The sequence below is a fragment of the Oncorhynchus keta genome, chromosome 29, assembly GCF_023373465.1.
Source record: "Oncorhynchus keta strain PuntledgeMale-10-30-2019 chromosome 29, Oket_V2, whole genome shotgun sequence".
In the NCBI taxonomy this organism is placed as follows: domain Eukaryota; kingdom Metazoa; phylum Chordata; class Actinopteri; order Salmoniformes; family Salmonidae; genus Oncorhynchus; species Oncorhynchus keta.
This window is the reverse complement of record NC_068449.1, coordinates 25,397,711-25,417,241: the sequence shown is the minus strand read 5'-3', so window position 1 is coordinate 25,417,241 and position 19,531 is coordinate 25,397,711. Positions and strand designations below refer to the sequence as shown.

At 44.4% G+C, this 19,531-nt stretch overlaps 1 protein-coding gene across 37 annotated transcripts in view; it reads right to left on the bottom strand.

Annotated features, from left to right (window-relative positions):
- syne2b (spectrin repeat containing, nuclear envelope 2b) overlaps nt 1-19,531 on the bottom strand; it is a 142,215-nt gene that overhangs the window by 34,833 nt on the left and 87,851 nt on the right. For 36 of the 37 annotated variants that reach the window (XR_008086242.1, XM_052486289.1, XM_052486301.1 and 33 more), the window contains 21 exons: nt 18,448-18,639; nt 16,375-16,578; nt 15,389-15,523; nt 15,126-15,241; nt 14,003-14,114; nt 13,736-13,870; nt 13,334-13,489; nt 12,972-13,166; nt 12,318-12,419; nt 11,855-11,974; nt 11,226-11,426; nt 10,857-11,030; nt 9,913-10,044; nt 2,912-3,105; nt 2,294-2,432; nt 1,963-2,178; nt 1,465-1,617; nt 1,189-1,350; nt 735-890; nt 399-542; nt 100-270 (listed from right to left, as the gene is read on the bottom strand). Coding sequence is in view for 36 of the 37 variants with exons in the window: in XM_052486289.1 (XP_052342249.1) it covers nt 100-270; nt 399-542; nt 735-890; nt 1,189-1,350; nt 1,465-1,617; nt 1,963-2,178; nt 2,294-2,432; nt 2,912-3,105; nt 9,913-10,044; nt 10,857-11,030; nt 11,226-11,426; nt 11,855-11,974; nt 12,318-12,419; nt 12,972-13,166; nt 13,334-13,489; nt 13,736-13,870; nt 14,003-14,114; nt 15,126-15,241; nt 15,389-15,523; nt 16,375-16,578; nt 18,448-18,639 (3,309 nt within the window). In the remaining variant the exon portion in view is untranslated. The remainder of the gene's footprint in view (nt 1-99; nt 271-398; nt 543-734; nt 891-1,188; nt 1,351-1,464; nt 1,618-1,962; nt 2,179-2,293; nt 2,433-2,911; nt 3,106-9,912; nt 10,045-10,856; nt 11,031-11,225; nt 11,427-11,854; nt 11,975-12,317; nt 12,420-12,971; nt 13,167-13,333; nt 13,490-13,735; nt 13,871-14,002; nt 14,115-15,125; nt 15,242-15,388; nt 15,524-16,374; nt 16,579-18,447; nt 18,640-19,531) is intronic. The other variant, XM_052486297.1, reaches the window with a different exon arrangement.

Here is a 19,531-nt window from a genome sequence, read left to right as displayed (position 1 = left end):
CTGTGTTTGTGTAGTGACTTTGCTGACATGCCCCACTAAGATTTAAATGCTAAAATCGCCACTGGAAATCAAACTTGATGGCTATACTGTAGTACCTACCTGGAGCTTTTCATGGAGTCCTTGCAGGGCCTGGAGAGAAAGCTGAGGGAAGCAGCTGTATTCCATAGCCTGGCAGGTCTTCACTGTGTCCAGTGTTGCATCATTCAGTCCTTTCTCAAACCCAGCCCACAGCTCCAAAACCTGTTTCAGTCTCTGTCGCACAGCTGGGTTCTGGAGGGGGAAACAATGAGTCAAAATAGGAGCCACTGCACCCTACAATTTGAAGGTTTTTACAACTAGTGTCCATGCAGTGAATACATGTATTTGTTAAGCAACTGCCCTCATTCCCCTGAACTTACCTCTTGACTGAGGGCTGTACAGGCCTTAATGACATCATCTGTCTGAGTGATGAAGGCACAGGTGCCATCCTCTTTTCCTGTGTGGTGTTTCTCTCTCAACTCTTGAAGAGCTGTATAATTTAGCCAGAGTTTCTCCTCCAGACCCTGACAGACAGGAGTAGCAGTAAGAAAACACAGTAACACATGCATGTTCAACTGTAGGTCCAATCCCCAATGTATTTGATGTATTTATTAAGTTTATTTGAAACAGGGACAACGTACAACAAAATATATATCTCAGAAGTAAGATTTAGCTAATATCTCATTTCCATCTGCAGTCCCAGTTTTTCAACCCACCTCACAGGTTTTTAAGCTCTTCTCCACCTCAGAGTGACTGACGGGCCTCTGGGCTGAGCCCATCCACTCTCTCTGACTGGTGAGCCAGGTGTGGTGGTGCTGCAGTCTGACCTCTCTCTCTGTGCACATCCTCAGCTCCTGTTCAACATCCTGGATCTGCAGAGGGAAAGTCAATAGATATGGGGTCAAATAGATTCAATAGATATGGGATCAAATCATAATCAGTCGGAATGATTGGTTCTATAAAACAGGAGGTGTCACTAAAAATGACCAATAGCTATGGGATCAAATCATCAATAGTACGGATTGATGCTCTTAAAATAGCCTAGGATTTGTTCCCGAAACGGCTTTAAAAATTGAAGGGGTTGAGCATCACGTTGATATTTTATATAAAAGACTATCCATAGGTTGAGGTTCTGTAAGCTATTTTCTCTTTCCCCAATTGAGTTCTCACCTGGTTGTTGAGGGTGCCCTGTAGACTGAACCAGCGGTGGTTAAGACCTCCCAGCTCATCAGCATAATCTGGGTGTTCATATCTCCCTCTGCTCGTCTGCAACTCCGACTGGTTGACATAGTCCACTGTCAGCTGGCGGACTGCTATCTCAGCCTGACACACCTGTAGGAGAGAGAGAGACGTCGGGAATCGAACAATTTGTTTATGCAAATATAAATACTTTCACATGACCAGGTATTGAATAAGAGAGGACAAACTGAATCTGGCAGTTGCTACCTTGAAGCTCTGAAGGACTAGGTTGAGGTTCGCGTTGGTGGAGGTGGTTTGGTGGACCCTATCCCGCTGCTCTTCCAGCCTGGCCTCAGTCTCTCCAACCCAGGCTAGCAGCTCTGTCAAGGCCCCCTGTGGGGACAGCCTCTCCATCAACAACTGACAGACAGAAGAAGAGAAGGGAGAGGAGACAGTCAGCAGCATTGCAGTTCTTGACAGACTCAAATCGGTGTGCATGGCACCTACAACCATACACTGTTCAAAGGCACTTAAATATTCACCCTCTGATTGGCACACATACACAAACCATGTCTCAATTGTCTCAAGGCTTAAAAAGTATTCTTTAACCTGTCTCATCCCCTTTATCTACCTTGATTGAAATGAATTTAACAAATGACATCAATAAGGGATAATTGCTTTCACCTGGATTCACCTGGTCAGTCTATGTCATGGAAAGAGCAGGTGTTCCTAATGTTTTGTCCACTCAGTGTATGACCCACTCACCTGATGCAGAGTCTGCTGCACAGCAGGTATATCAGACAGAATGCCAGCCCAGTCCTGCTCTATCTGTCTGAGCTGGGTCTGTACAGAGCAAGGCTCTGGCGCAACAGACTGGGGCTCTGGCGACGTCTCTGCCTCTCTCAGCTGCAGTAACTGTGTTCCAGTGGTGATCACTGAGGCCTTCAGAGCCGACCTAACCTCCAGCTCTTTGGTGAAGTCCTACAAACATGAAACATACATGGTCATATTCACCAGAGGGTCATTCACCCTAACATGTTCTCACAGGCGTTGACTTGACTGGAAAAAAACTGTCCATATAAGATTCTGGTTTTACCATATACTGGTTAAGGTGGGAGTGAATGGGTTTCAGCTCTCGCTCCTGATTGGCTGTGAGAGTGAAAATGATCCAACTGTTGATGTGTTCTCTGGCCCCACCAATCCACTTGCTCAGTGCCACAAAGTCACGGGAAAACCTGCAGTGGTGAGATTAGGGTCATTCTTCTCAACTTCTGATTTTGGTTTAAAGGTTCAATTCTGACGTTTTCATCTCAATATAACATTTCTGGGTAACAATTAGGTACCTTACTGTGATTGTTTTATATTAAAATGGTAAGACATATATTTATATATATAGCTTCTTAGCCAAGAGCAATTTCTCAAGCAATAATTTTGCTAGGACTGCCTGGGAGTGGTCTGAGTGGGTAGGTGAAAACTGCTCTTACACTAAAAGGGCATTATCATCATTTTCACAAATTCACATATTATTCCAACCTCATAGTGTGGAAATACAGTATGAAACACAGGAAAATCCCATTTTTGATTGCATTGGCATTTAACAAGTAAATGCAACACCACTATCCCAAGTGGTTGCAAAATGTCAAAGCTGAAAACTTGCCAAATGCAATTATGAAGTTTCATATCTCATCTCTAAGCACTGTATCAAAGTCCTCACCTGCTCCACAGTTTCCTGTTCCTATCTGTGCTGACTCGTTGTTGCTCCAGCCTGAAGTGAAAGGTGGTCCAGCGAGCCTCCAGGCCACACCCAAACACACCCACCCCTTGGCAACCCGCCTCCTTCAGCCACCTCCCCTGCTCCTGCATCCGGCTGAACTTTGCCCCACTCTCATCCAGGACTGCTCTCATTTTCTGCCCAAGAGAGAGAACCTAATCATCAGTCTCTTCAACATAAGCCTATACGCCCCATCATATCCCACATCCCATCTCTACTGTAACACACTATAAGACCCCATCTCTCACACATGGCCCCAGCCCCAGCTCCTCAGAACCAGGCTGTGAATGAGGAAAACACTTATAGTTCTAATAGAACATCACAAGAAGGGCTTCTGGACGAGGTGCACCACTCTGATGATTGAGAAGAAAAAGTAGCAGAACCAGATATAGCCATGGAGCTGGCTGGGGGAGAAATAATGGAAAATGACTGCTAGGCTTAGAATATACAGTTGAAGTTGGAAGTTTAAATAAATTAAGGTTGGAGTCATTAAAACTTGTTTTTCAATCATTCCACAAATTTCTTGTTAACAAACTATAGTTTTGGCAAGTCGGTTAGGACATCTACTTTGTGCATGACACAAGTAATTTTTCCAACAATTGTTTACAGACAGATTATTTCAATAATTCACTGTGTCACAATTCCAGTGGGTCAGAAGTTTACATACACGAAGTTGACTGTGCCTTTAATCAGCTTGGAAAATTCCAGAAAATGATGTCATGGCTTTAGAAGCTTCTGATAGGCTAATTTACATAATTTGAGTCAATTGGAGGTGTACCTGTGGATGTATTTCAAGGCCTACCTTTAAACTCAGTGCCTCTTTGCTTGACATCATGGGACAAATCTAAAGAAATCAACCAAGACCTCAGAAAACAAATTGTAGACCTCCACAAGTCTGGTTCATCCTTGGGAGCAATTTCCAAACGCCGTTCATCTGTACAAACAATAGTACGCAAGTATAAACACCATGGGAACATGCAGCAGTCATACCGCTCAGGAAGGAGATGCGTTCTGTCTCCTAGAAATGAATGTACTTTTGTGGGAACAGTGCAAATCAAACTCAGAACAACAACAAAGGACCTTGTGAAGATGCTGGAGGAAACAGGTACAAAAGAATCATAAAACACGGGACGAGATGTTAAAAACTGTCCATTGTGCCAATAGATGGAATGCACTCACATGAGATTTGCCGTGATGTTGACAGAGTGGCATGGGAGGTTTATTTCTTAGACTGGGGTAAGATGTCAATTTTGGGACACATCCTCAGTAGTGTGCCTTCGAATCAGTGGGTGTTTCGGCCTTTAATCACTAAACACCCTCATCAAAGGTGGCCAGCTAAAGGGTAATCAAGCCTTAGCTTGTGTCCCATGCCCAATTAAGATGTCCCACGGGACTATGCAAGGCAGGGGCGTCCTCTTCCCTGAGCCAGCCATACAGCTGACCGCATACCTCATATGCCCTCCTCAAGTTGGAGGGATCTGAATTGGGTTCTCAGGTGGGGGTGGGGGTCATGAAGTTATAGCCCAGCAAGGGTCCTTCCGTTTGATCCAGATCCACTGGCTGCTTCTTTCAGCTGCTTGAGAAACTGCTCTGACGGTCTGCCGCAGAGCCTGTCCATGGATTCCAAGTTCTTTCAGCAACCTGATGATGGAAGAAGCCACGAATCCTCTGCATCCCACTTCAACTGGCCAGACCTTTGCATTCCAGCCACGCTGAGTTGCGTCTGCTGCCAACTCTGTGTAACGCAGTTTCTTACGCTCGTAGGCCTCTTCAACAGAGTTTTCCCATGGGACTGTGAGCTCTATGATGTACACAGCCTTTCGTGAAGGGGACCAGAGTACCATGTCTGGCCTAAGGTTGGTAGAAGCAATCTCAGGTGGAAAAATGAGTTGCTGGCCAATATCGACAAGCATCTTCCAGTCCCGGGCCATGGCTAGGTGTCCAGTTTCTGGCTTTGTAGGAGGATACTTGGGCCTTTTCTGTCCCTCCCGGATGAATGTTGTTGTTTTGACGGGATTGCTTGTTTTTGGAGGTAATGAATTGGTTGCACTCCTCTTGGTCTCAAGTGCTACAGCCAGGCTCTTGAGGACCTGATTGTGCCTCCAGGTGTAGCGGCCTTGTGAGAGGCTGGTCTTGCAACCTGTCATTATATGCCTGAGAGTCGCTGGAGCTGGGCAGAGGGGGCAGGTCGAGTCCTCGCCATACCATTGATGTAGATTTTTTGGTGATGGAAGCACATCATAAACAGCTCTTATGATGAAGCTGATGTTGCTTGCCTCCATTTGCCAAAGCTCACTCCAGTTGATCTTTCTCCTCTCCAGGCCTTCCCACCGCGTCCATTGCCCTTGTTTAGCAAGAGAGACAGCCTTTGCACTTCTTGCAGTCTCCTCCTGTCTGCGCACCTCCTCGACCACCAGCTTCCTGCGTTCAGATGTTGTTGCCTTATGGAACGTTGGTTTGCTTGCTGCCAGGCCAAAGCCTCCTCTTCCATACTGGATATTCCCCACAATGTCTTGGTGTCTCAGGGCTGATGTTGCTTGCTGCACAGCCTTGGATGATGTCCATTTCCGTCCAGTTTGTAGAAGAGGTGCAGCCTTGCTAATGGTCTGGTCTTTGGAGTCCTTCAATGTCATCTGAAGTCTTACTTTAGAGCACTTGTACTCCTCCGTTAGACTTGTAAGAGGTAGTTCAAGGACCCCTTTGCCATAGAGGCCGATGTTACTCAGGCATCGTGGGACACCCAGCCATTTCTTCACGTATGAGGTAATGGTTCGCTCCATCTTCTCCACTGTTGTTAATGGGACCTCATAGACGGTGAGTGGCCACATTACCCGGGGAGAAGTCCAAACTGTAGGCACCAAAGCTTGAGCCTCCCAGGCAGTAGGGTCTTGTTGATGTTCTCAAGACCGTCGGTGATGTCCTGCCTTACTTGCTGCACTTGATCTTTATCCCGGAGGCTTTCGTTGTACCATCTACCCAGGCTCTTGATGGGTTGCTCAGATACCGTTGGTATCGGGTCATCTCCAATGCAGAACCTCACATCTTTAAGCTGTCCCTTGACTATGGAGATGCTTCGAGATTTGCTTGGCTTGATTTTCATCCGGGCCCACTTGATGTTATCCTGCAGTTTTGCAAGTAGCCGCCTGGTGCATGCTGCAGTGGTGGTCAGTATAATCATATCATCCATGTATGCTCGGATAGGTGGGAGACGGAGCCCTTCCTTAGTTCTCTCACCGCCGACCACCCATCTCGATGCCCTGATGATGACTTCCATGGCCATAGTGAAGGCCAGAGGAGAAATTGTACAGCCTGCCATTATGCCTACTTCCAAGCGCTGCCATGTTGTTGTGAAGTCAGGTGTTGTGAAACACAATTGCAGGTCTTATATCCACAGTAAAATGAGTACTATATCGACATAACCTGAAAGGCCGCTCAGCAAGGAAGAAGCCACTGCTCCAAAACCGCAATAAAAAAGCCAGACCACGGTTGAAACTGCACATGGGGACAAAGATCGTGCTTTTTGGAGAAATGTCCTCTGGTCTGATGAAACAAAAATAGAACTGTTTGGCCATTATGACCATTGTTATGTTTGGAGGAAAAAGGGTGAGGCTTGCAAGCTGAAGAACACCATCCCAACTGTGAAGCACGGAGGTGGCAGCTTCATGTTGTGGGGGTGCTTTGCTGCAGGAGGGACTGGTGCACTTCACAAAATAGATGGCATCATGAGGCAGGAAAATTATGTGAATATATTGAAGCAACATCTCAAGACATCAGTCAGGAAGTTAAAACTTGGTTGCAAATGGGTCTCCCAAATGGACAATGACCCCAAGCATACTTCCAAAGTTGTGGCAAAATGGCTTAAGGACAACAAAGTCAAGGCATTGGAGTGGCCATCACAAACCCTGACCTCAATCCTATAGAACATTTGTGGGCAGAACTGAAAAAGTGTGTGCGAGCAAGGAGGCATACAAACCTGACTCAGTTACACCAGCTCTGTCAGGAGAAATGGGCCAAAATTCACCCCACTTATTGTGGGAAGCTTGTGGAAGTCTACCCGAAACGTTTGACCCAAGTTAAACAATTTAAAGGCAATGCTACCAAATACTAATTGAGTGTATGTAAACTTCTGTAAACTTTTTACTAGGATTAAAATCTGGATTTGTGAAAAACTGAGTTTAAATGTATTTGACTAAGGTGTATGTACATTTCTGACTTCAACTGTACTCTGAGCTGAAAGTCCATCTACTTATTTTGCAAATTACTATGAATTAACAGACTTATTTTCTCAAACGTGTCAATACTAAACATCATGTTAAGGTGTGGGACATTCATTGTGTGACAAGAAATAACGTGCAGGTTTATTAGGCTCCAGCATCTAGAATTTGTCTGTCCACAATTCAACTGTGGGAACATGGAGGCTCTAAACAATAGCCAGCAGAAAGAGTTGGATGCTACTATACGAGGGATTGTTTGTGAAGAGATTTCTTCTGCCCTGGACTTACATTTCAAATTGGTAAATTAATCATTGGCGCAGTGCTCACTGCTAAAGTGGATACCTATTCAACCAAAGTGGAAGGTCTGGAGAAGACAGCCAATGCGACAGAGGTGCGGCTCCATGACCTGGAAACACCGCATGCTAAGTTGGAAGGGATAATCAAACTCCTAAAAAATAAATCACTCTAAATCACTCAAAAATCATTCCTGTAAATTCCATGTGCGGGTCAGAAGACGTGAAACTGGTATGGAGCTTCTTTCATGAACAATCTTTTCTATAGACTGTTCGGGTCAAGTCAAGCGGCTAATTATATGCCTTTACAAGCAGAATCTGGGTGTCTGACCTATGCAGGGAAGATGATATACCCTGACCTGAGTGCCGAACTGCTTAAACAGAGTGAAACCTACAACGAGGTGAGATCCCAGCTACTTAGGCAAAACCTGAGATGCGGCTTCATCCACCTAGCAAAAATGAATTTGGATCTTCCACAACACAATACACACGTTTTCCACTGCCAGGAAGGCTCAAGACTTCTTGGAGAAGCACCCAACACACACCACATTTTATTTCCAGGCACTCGCCTTCATCCCATCCTAAATTGGTTTAGACATGATTCTTCCGTCTCCTGGCTGAGTTTAGAGAGAAATATGGTGTCTCCTACTGGACTGGAAGAGGTGGCATTTACGCTTTGGTCCTATTATTGCTCAGACAATTTCTATTTGGCGCAAAACTGAAAAACAATGTAAGTGGGAATCAAAATGGCATGCCAATACTCCAATATTTCACAATAATGCCTTGTGATCTGGAGGGCAGCATTTTGCATCCCAATGGTCCAAATGTGGAATCCGTAACCTTGCCGATATCATGGACAGTAATGGTTCCAAGATTTGAAAGACACATACACATTCCAGGAAACTCCCCAGGGAAACCCAACTACCGAACCATCCAATGATAGATTTATAAATAATAGTGCTGAGCTCTTAACCCGAAATCGCTGTTATTTTGGGCTATTTAAACAACCGATTCACAAACGTCGGTGCAATTATTTGAATTCCATTTCGTTCCATTTTTTTCTGTGAGCTCAATGTGCGTGAGGGAATATCATGAGGTGATATAGAGAGCAGCTGTTGCTTCACGAGGTATCTCTACCTGAAAATACATGATCAAAATGATTGATACAGTAGTTGGTATTCATCAGTCATAAAAGTATTTCTTATTTACTTTGAAGAAATACAAAATAGTGATGTGTCAGGCAGCATTGGCAGCAGCTCTATAGAGATGAGAAGATGACATGGAAGGAAATGATAAAGTCATCATATAATACAAATGTAATATACACAACAAGTAAAGTAATGTGAATAAATAATGGTTAATAAGTGATAAGCAGTAATGGGCCGTCACTACCATCATCAGACTTGTATTAATTGTTTTATTCTGTTTTGTTACAGATTTCAACCGAAATAATAAAAAGTATTTTTAAAATAATCGAACCGAAACTGAACCGACCTCAAAAAGCACTAACTGCTCAGCACTAATAAATACAGTATCTCGGGCTCCCGAGTGGCGCAGCAGTCTAAGGCACTGCATCTCAGTGCTTGAGGCGTCACTACAGACACCCTAGTTTGATTCTAGGCTGTATCACAACTGGCTCTGATTGGGAGTTCCATAGGGTGGCGCACAATTGGCCCAGTGTCGTCCGGGTTTGGCCGGTGAAAATAAGAATTTGTTCTTGCCTGGTTAAATAAAAAATAAAAAAATATAAACAACTTTTGTAAAGCTTATATTTCGAGCTAGCCAGTAAAAAGTATGGTCCATAGATCTAAGATAGAGATATGGGGTGGTGGGGACTGACAACCAACCTGTGTTGCTAGGCGGGGTGGAAAACATGGGGGTGGGGGGGTTGGATGGAGACAAAGCATATAAAAATGTTGTCAAATAAAATAAAATAAACTGGACTGTTAAGACATCAAAGGTAGAGAACATCCAGTGCTTCCATTAATGCCAGCTCTGTATTTAACGTAATTGGAGGTAGAGTGCAGCGGGCACGAGTACATAGAATGTCCTATGGGTTCCAAATGAGTGGAAAAAAACTTGTGCACAACCAACACAAAGTATGTACAAAAAGGGTTCTTCGGCTGTCCGCATAGGAGAAACCTTTTGGTTCCATGTAGAATTATTTTTTGTTACAGATATAACCCTTTTAGGTTCCATGTAGAACCCTCTGTAGAAAGGGTTCTACATGGAACCCAAAAGGGTTCTACTTGCAACCAAAAAGGGTTAATCAAAGGGTCAGACGAAGAACCCTTAAAGGTTCCAAACAGCACATTTTTTTCAAAGAGTGGACAGAGAATCCACTGAACTGTGATCAGCATTCATTCTTTTGATAAATAACACATTTTTTTATGTTTTATTTTCTATTAATAAGACGTTAAAGCACATGGAGTGCTACCTGATAGACAGAGAGTTTCTCGCAAATCTGTGCCACTGAGTCCTCCTCCAGGTGCATCTTGGACAGGCCAGCGTCCATATCCCTAAGCAGGGTGTCCAGACTGGTACTTTCCTCCTCCCACTGTGTCCATATCTACAACCAAACCAACAACAACAATTTAACACAACACACATTTTTCTATACACCATCTCAAACGGTCACACCAGCACACCTCAATATGAGTCCATATCTAGCTTTAACAAAGCCAATGTTTCCTGTGCTGTGTCTACCATAGAAATCTTACTCAATTACTAGAGGGACTATGTCATGAACCTTCAAAGTTCCAGAATGGGGTGAAAATGGCAGCCATATTGGTCAGGGAGAAATCCAATTGGAATGAATGGCAGTAGAAGGATAGTCCGGATTTGACTTGTGCAGGAAAATAAAAGTAAGGCATGTGTTATATAACAAATAGTGTTATAGAATTATTGTCAATGTAAAATATTGTCATATCATTTATCAATACAGTTTATATGGGGTTTTATAGCAATTGTCTCTATAAATAGCCTCTGAAATATATGTAAACAGACCATAAAATGTCATGTCTAATTGTTTTGAAAGTGTGAATGCTATTATATGATACAATATCAGTACTTGTTGCATTTACAACTTTTCTAAGTCATAAAATCAACTGATTTCAGCCAGTTTATGGCTGTGAATTGACTGCATTGTTTGAATGGCAGTTCATTTTAAACATTTATGGAATCATTCCTCTAAAACTGTCTGGCTAGCTAGCGAACAAAAATACAGTACAGATAAATTCTTCAAATTCATTATTTTACACAATATCTTATCATAGCACAGGCAAACCCTGGATGACCCACTCCCTGACCAAAATGCCTGACCTGTATCCCATCATAAGAAGGCTCATGTCCATTCTAGTATTCTAATTCTATGGTGCCTACCTGTAATATCCACTGCATCCTGGTGCCTCTCTCCAGGGCCTGCTGCTGCAGTTGGGTCACCCTCTCCTGGAGGCCCCTCATCCCTCCCTCCCACCTCTGGAGGGTGCTCTCTGCGACTCTTGTGGATAGGTGCTGCAGGGTCCCCAGGTGGATCCCCAGGAACTGGAAGAACTTCTGTCAAATCCATAAGAACCATAGCAGGAAGAAGGAACAATAGCACCAATGCATGCTGTTTCAATACCAACGATTACACAAGAAGCCATATCTTGGTTTCTATGGTGGCTGAATGAAAACTGAATCCAAGGTAGCTATCTAATCGCACTTGATTGGATCAGTACACAATGGAGGATCTGAATGGTGTGCGCTCACCGAATGTGTGCTAAGGCAGTCCTGTAGCTCAGTCCTGGTGTGGAGCTCCAGACCAGGCCTCTGTGAGAGACGCTCTGAGCCCAGGGTGACCAGCACTTCCAGGCCATGTAGCAGCCTCTCAAACTGCTGCTGGAGATCCACACTGGCCCTCAGCTCCTCACGTCTGGCGCCCACAGAGCCCAACACACTTTCCAGCACAACCTAAATACACATTATAAACAGTATGATATCCACATGCAGTAAGTTTACATGATAACACGCATGGTCATACGTAACCACACGCTCAGAACTAATATCTTCATCGTTATGTATGGGGTCACGGTTTCAGCATTCAAATGTATGGTCACTCCCACTGAATGTGTTCATTACTCCGATTCCATTGAGCAAGGCCTTGTTTTAATGTAATTCCAAAGATAAGTCAGACAGCAGTCATTCTGAGTCAAATAAAAATAAATCAAAGAGGGAGAGGTTGAAAGTAAGGTCAGCTCTATTCCAAATAATTTAACTGAGGTGACTTATTTCATTGGGTAATATAATAGACTAATGTCATATCATGGAGTCTCAGCATGGTCCATGTAGTTCAGTACATATGTGTTCAGGTGTAGGTGTTATACAGGACTATACTGTACCTCCAGCTTGTAGGCCTCCTCTATGAGTGTGGAGGGCAGACCCTGTCTCTCTGCCCTCTCCTGCAGGGAGGACACCTGGCTGGACTGAAGCTGCAGCTCTCCCTGGACCTGCACCACAGCCTAAACACACACAATACAAATACACAGGTCAAACAGCCCACACCCTCAGCTGATCCCTCAGACCCATCAGATGTTTACCAAATCAGTGGAGGGGTGACCGCTTTGTTGTTTTTTGTCATGGACATTGCCCCTTCGAAAGTGATCACTAGATATCATGGTCATTTAAGGACAGTTTGGTGATGGTTCATCCAGATGAGAACATCTTTAAAGTTGGACATGAATTAATGACTTAGCTGTAAGCTATCCACATAGAAGGATTTATAGTAGACCCAACTAGAACTATTTAACATGGATAGATTTACTTATGACTATTAATGACTACATATGAATGAGTTTACAGTACCTGTAGCTGCTTGCAAGTGTCTTGAGGGACAGCTTCGTTAGTCATTTGTTGTACGGCCAACTTATTAGCAAGAAGGGCTGCATGCAACTCTTTTAAGAGTGTCTGTTGAGTTAGACCAACACAAAGTACAGTATACCAAAACAATTACTGCATAGCACAACAAATCAATATTTGATGCTGTGTTACATATCATATCCTTAGGGTAAGTCAAAACATTACAAACGGTACAGTTTTAAGTGAGACAAGGCGATGTTAAGTTAAGAGATCATTTCAAATCCCTATCCACCAAGTAAACACAATCTGAACATCTAACAAGACAGACTAAAATCCACCATATAGTAATACAACATACTGATGTGCACTGTACCTTGAATGCTCATTGGCTGAAAGCTGTGGTATATCAGATGGTATACCACGGGTATGACAAAACACTTATGTTTACTCTTCTAATTATGTTGGAAACCAGTTTATCATAACAATAAGGCACCTCGGGGGTTTGTGGCATATGGCCAATATACCATGGCTAAGGGCTGTATCCAGGCACTCCACATTACATCATGCATAAGAACAGCCCTAAGCCGTGGTATATTGGCCATATACCACACCCCCTTAATTACTTAAATAAACTACAGGGAGTGCAGTGGTGGTTCTGACCTGGTGATGGCCTGTCTTCTCCAGCTGGGCCTGCAGCTGCTTCTCTCTGGCAGCCAGACTGCTCTGGACCACAGGCAGGAGTTTACCTAGGTGATCCACACACAGATGACCTCCACCTGACCCCAAAACACCAATTACCTCTGACCCCTGGGAGGTCAGCTCACCACCCAGGGTCACCAGCTCTGCTGCCAGAGTCTGCGAACAAAGATCAAACACATAGACACACATAGAGTCAATAGTCTCATTCAACTGACTGAACACGCATCAAATTTGGAATCAAATAAAGCATAGTTATGAAAACCAAACCATATGGTTTGAAGTACTTTGGTGGGTAATTGAGAGTGCTTTGGTGTTGACCCTACCTCGAGTTGCATCAGCTGGAGCTGTGTGTCCTCGTGTGACTTCCCTGAGGGGGACTGCAGGAGCCGGGTCAGTGAGGACAGAGATAGGCCCACCCCACATAGCACCTCAAACAGACCCTCATCCAGCCTCTGATGAACCTCCTCATCCAGCACAGACTGGAAAGACAAGCCATAGAAACATCAAATATAGAGAGTGATCATTAAAACCAACATGGAGAAAGTGACAACCCTAAAAGAAAACTGATTTTAAAGAATACTTTGTCTGACTATTTTTCTCACGTGGAATTGAATCTCTTCCCCGGTGACACCCTTTTCCCAATTCCATGAAAACGGTGATATGTTAATGAGCCATGATGTCCTGAGACTGACTTGAATTCTACACCCACAGATCAGTTCCCTCACCTGAGTCACCACCTCACTGGCAGTCTGGCCCAGCTCCCGCAGCCGACATATGTGTGTCTGTATGTCCTGAATGCTGTGGGAGTCAATGAGACTACTGGCTGATCCATTGCTCTGACTCACAGATGAGTCTGTCCCCTTTAGAGTGAAAGAAAGAACTCACGTACAGTATGACCCCATTTGTACTCCACATTTACACAAACACACATACCCACTGTGGAACACTACACACTTGAAAATGTGTGTCATTTAAGAGTGGGAGCTGCTTACATCAGAAGGACCTTGCTGTGCAGTCTGCTCCAAGGCCAGAAGCTGGTTGTGAAGGTGTGTCCACTTCCTTTGGACCCCTGCCTCCCCCCCTCCTTCAGGTTCAACAGGAACTCTAAGGAATGAGTTGCAGTTCAGCCTGGTCTCATAGACTGGAATCCGATCATGAGTATGATATGTTACATTTGGTATGGTTACAAAAAAAAGCAAGGCGGGTGGTTGGTTGGTCAGGGTGGATGGATGGGCGGATGCTACTTACTACTTTTTAGCTACTTTGCAACTACTTATCATGTTAGCTATCCCTTCCCCTAACCCTAACCTTAATACTTTTAGCTAAACCTTCCCCTAACCCTAACCTTAAGCCTTTATTCTAACTCCTAACCTTAACCCCTAGCCAACGTAGAATTGGAATACGTAACATATCATACGTTTTTAAAATTCATAACATATTGTACATTTAGCAAATTTGTGACATATTATACATTTCGTAACATAACATATGAATTGTAATTCAAAACATATCATACGAAATGGATGATGGACATCCACAAATTAACACATACCATACAAAACGTAACATATGCTAAATGGAGTGTTTGAGATTGACGTACATAATAATACGAAATGCTTTGATACCAAGTTGTGCAGTTAGATGGTTGTCAGAACCACACACAGCCTTGGAGAACTCCACTGAGAACACAATCATAATCATTTTTATATAGCTGACATTTTTAGTCTCTGAGAAGAAATGAAGGTCCATCTAAATGAATCTCTCCCACTCTCACCGAAGAGAAGCACAGAGAAATGAAAATGTAATAGACAAACAAAGTAATTACTTCTAACTCTCTGTGCCATGCTGTGTTTTTTTGGCAAAGATCACATTGTAAAATGATTATTTGGGGAAAGAGCTGCTTCTATTTCAAGAACATGATTATGATTATGGAACAAAAGCATAGAGTATACATTTGTAGAGAATGTGGACAACCACAACTACTCATCCCCCTTCTCCCGAGTGAAGGAAAAAACACCAACAAAAGATGATTGTCTAAAAATTGTGTATAGCATCGTTCATGATTTATTCTAGCTCCAAAGCCTACAGACTGGAGCACTCTAAGGGAATCAGTACCGTGTGGATGGCTCAGGTTGATCCTTTTGGGCCTGGCTGTGGAGACGACCTCTACTCCCCTGCTGGGCGATAGCCTTGGTCAGGCCTCTCTGCTCACTCAGCTCCTGCTCCAATTCCTGCATGGGGACAAAAATAACAGCCACGACTAGCAAATACTGTACTTATAATTCTTCACTGGGCATCATCATGTGTGAATTTGTCAATACAATTAAAGTCCAATAAATAGCCAGCCACACCGTTCAGACATGTTTTGGACAGTTTACCTTCTGCTGTTGAAAGCTGGTCTGTCTAAAGAGTTTGCTCTTGGAGGAAGAGAGAATCTCCTGGACACTGCCGCTACGCTGCAGTCTGCCCTCTAGAGGAAGCTTTCTGGGTGATGACGGTGACGGTGACGGCACCTTCAGAGGATGGAAAGAACAAGGAAGACGGCAAGAGAGAGAGACATTTCTGTTGTTTGAGTAAAATATTCACAGTCGTGACTTGGAACATAATGCCCAGTCTCAGGATGTATTACTCATTAACATTACAAGGCTTGTTTCTGTGTTTTCGTCAACAAGCGGGTTTTACACCCCTTGTTGAAATAAAAACTTGCCACAGGAACTAAAGCATTAGGAAGTGATAATGATCTCTCTTTGACATTTCACTTTAAAAAAAAATTTAATCCAATTTTCTCCCCAATTTCGTGGTATCCAATTGCTAGTAATTACTATCTTGTCTCATCGCTACAACTCCCGTACGGGCTCGGGAGAGACGAAAGCACGCATCTAACCCGGAAGCCATTCGCACCAATGTGTCGGAGGAAACACCGTGCACCTGGCTACCTTGGTTAGCACACACTGTGCCCGCCACAGGAGTCGCTGGTGCGCGATGAGACAAGGATATCCCTACAGGCCAACCCTCCCTAACCCGGACAGTGCTAGGCCAATTGTGCGTCGCAGGCTGCGACAGAGCCTGGGCGCGGTACCCAGAGTCTCTGGTGGCACAGCTAACGCTGCGATGCAGTGCCCTACTGCACCACTCGGGAGGCCCTGACATTTTACTTTAACAATAGCTGTTTGTTTATCTGGAAGCTTGGTAACATTGTCATGGAGAGATTACCAAATAGACAAAACACCTACTCCACTGTCAGTGTCATCAGCAGACAGCTCTTTTGCAGAAGTTCAGTGAGTGTGTGTGCGTGTATGTGTGTGTGCACGCATGTGTGTTAATGTGTGCACATCCGTGCACGTGGCTCTCTGTTTGGATGTACCTGCGCCTCTGTATGTGTGCTGGTATGCATCTGCTCGTGGCTCTGTCTCTCCTGCAACAACAGCTGGAAGGTGACCAGGCTGGTCTTGAGCAGCTCCAGTTTGGAGGAGAGGGCCTCAGCCTCCTGGTGGGACCATGCTGAGCCCTCCTGCTGCTCCAGGACAGACAGACTGGCTACCTTCTGCTCTATCTCCAGGAACATCTCCTACACACACACACACACACACACACACAACATTGCTTCATTTTAGTACCTAATTCTCACGAAGAACAATAAAAGGAAGTGGACCGAGACACCTGCAGCAGCGTGAGTGCTAATGTCATCAGAACACAGTGTCCTGGGAGAGTAAGTAGAGCACAATCCCATTCACACTGGTTAATCCCCTAAAGGTGTGAACCTGAGCACACAGACTCTCTCCATGGATCAACTATATCTAGGGAATAGGGTATACACTATACACTGGGTATACACTATACAGTACAGACTCATACTATGAATACAGTATATTTTCCTGCAGCGAGCTCGCTCTCCAACCAGGGTGCATGCAAAACACTGATGAAGGCTAAGGAATTAAACATGTCAGTTTTATCAATAAATAATGTTTTTTTTTTATCAACTCCCACTGTCCTCCAAGAATTGCTGATGCTCCTTTAATGTGTCACTTTTAATAGGTTGACCCACATCACCTGCCAGAGTGTACCAGGTTTGACTGACCTACATCACATGCCAGAGTGTACCAGGTTTGACTGACCTGCATCACCTGCCAGAGTGTACCAGGTTTGACTGACCTGCATCACCTGCCAGAGTGTCCCAGGTTTGACTGACCTGACTGACCTACAGCACCTGAGGCAGGTGCTAGGAGTCACAAGGCTCCATGTGAAAGGCAACCTGCTTGGGTTAGAGTCCATTTGGGATTGAGGTTGTGAAAAGGGTGGTTCCTGGAAAAGGGGTGTACAGGGTTTTCTAAAGATGTTGATCAATTTAAATATGAGGCTAGATCCTATGAGATGCTGTGTCTTTGTTTGCCTACAAAGCCTTCATTCAAATCTGCCGTGCTATAGGAATGTGTTTACCCTCTGAAACTTTAATGCTGGGATCAGATTACACGCCCAGAGAATCCAGGCTGGATAGTACCATGTTTATTCTAGATTGAAATGGTGATAGCTAATAATATATTGTGAACACTGTTGATGTAAAAAAAAAGTAAGAACATAATAGTCTATATTCCAGAACTGGCTGGTCCTACAAGTGATTTTCCAATGATTTGCCCACATCACCACAGCAATCATAACTAATGCTTCATTGCTGCATGTCTTTGTTTAGCATGTCTAAGGTCATGCAAGGAAATGAGACTGTAAAACTATTAGCTAATTCCATTTACAAATAGCCATTTGGAGTAATTCCCTGCAAATCAGCACAGTTTGTGCACTTGACAAACGCCTATCTAGTACAACTGATCGTGGCCATGTGGCCTGCACCTTTAGAAAATACACTGCACCCTGAAGACAAATACCAGCAACACATTAGCTGGACATCACTGTTTGTTCAACCTTGCCTCATTTCAAACACTAACCTATCTGCCTGTGAGACAGCAGCACTTTCTATCCAACAACCGGTGGTGTTTACTAAGACTGAATGGGAAAAAAACAACTACCACCTGCAGCAGTAGGCAAAGCAGCTAAAAGCAGGAAAATGACCGTTGATGAACCTTGATCACTGGTGATTTAGAAAGACTTTCAACTATGGACAAGGCAGGTCAATAAATTAGAGGTTGTTAAGGAAATAAACCTAATAGTCAAAGCAGATGATTGGCATGACATCAGAACGACTGACAGTGATGTACATCATTAATATGACGCCGCTATTTGTGGTTGTAAGTAGATACCGGAACCCTCTCGTGTGCTAAAGAAAAGCATGAGCAAACCGATAAGACGAATACACACAAGTTTATGATACTGAGGCGTCTCTTATATCCTTGCTATGAACTACCATGCCTGGGGAAGTTCCTGGATAAAGCCCCACTCGGCAGGCCCTCCACAGAGCTGAACTTTGACACCCGTCTGCAGTTCTTACCTGGCACGTGAGGAGCTGCTGCTCCACACTGTCCTGCATGCTGGCAGTGGCGGCCCGCTCCAGCACTCCAAGGGTGTGCTGGGCTCTCTCCAGCCAAACCTCTAGCTGGGTGGCCTGCTCACTGTAGGCATTAAGCACCTCCAGAGTGGGGCAGGGCCCAGTCAAGGCTGGGGCTGGGAACACCCCTAGGGCCTGGGACACAGACACACAGCCACTGAGATTCCTCCTGTACCAATCACCTCCCCCTCACAATCGGCTAGTAGGGACAGCAGATAGGAGGAGAGGGAGTGGATGACATTCTTAACTAATACTAGTATACACTGGCAGTAACTGACAGGCACTGGCCGGTGAGTACTCAGGCTACAGCTGACTGTCCTGGGGATTTCGGCACTTAAAAATCTACTTCTCACACCACCCCATTCTCTTTCTTTTTCTCTCTTTTGTCTCCTCACTATTTCCCCGTCTCTTTCTTTTTCACTGTCTATCTGTCTGTCTGTCTCTCTCACTCTCTTTTTCTGTCTGTCGGGTCTCTCTCTTTCTCTTTCTTTTCTCTATATGTCGTCTCTTTCTCTGTCTGTTTCTCTCTCTCTCTCCCAGACTGCCTCTGCCTCTAGTTCTCTCTTTCTTTCACCCATGGTGCCCCACCCATCTGTGGCCAAAGCCACTTCCTGAAAGCGGTGGCAGGTAGGCTCAGAGGGAGCTCCGGTGACAGGGACTCATTATCACACACCCAGTTAAGAGGCCCCAGGCCACGGGGGCGGGGCTGAGACAGAAGGATCTACTGGCAGACCAGTCAGCTGAATCGGCAAACCTCCTTATTCGCTCCTTCAATCTTTTATCTTTCTCTCTGATGTACTATCTGCTGTTGTTTCCTCTTTCATCTGTTATGCCAGTTCTTTTAAATTTGTTCTCCCGTTTCTCTCCTGTCAGCACATATGCACATATAGATGTTTGAGGCACAGACAGTGTGAGAGTGTGAGAATAAGATGTAACACCATGGTTAGCACCATGAGTCACTCAAGCCCTCTACACTGCTGTACATTACAGTCTTAACTTTACATCACACAGATCACTCAACAGGGAT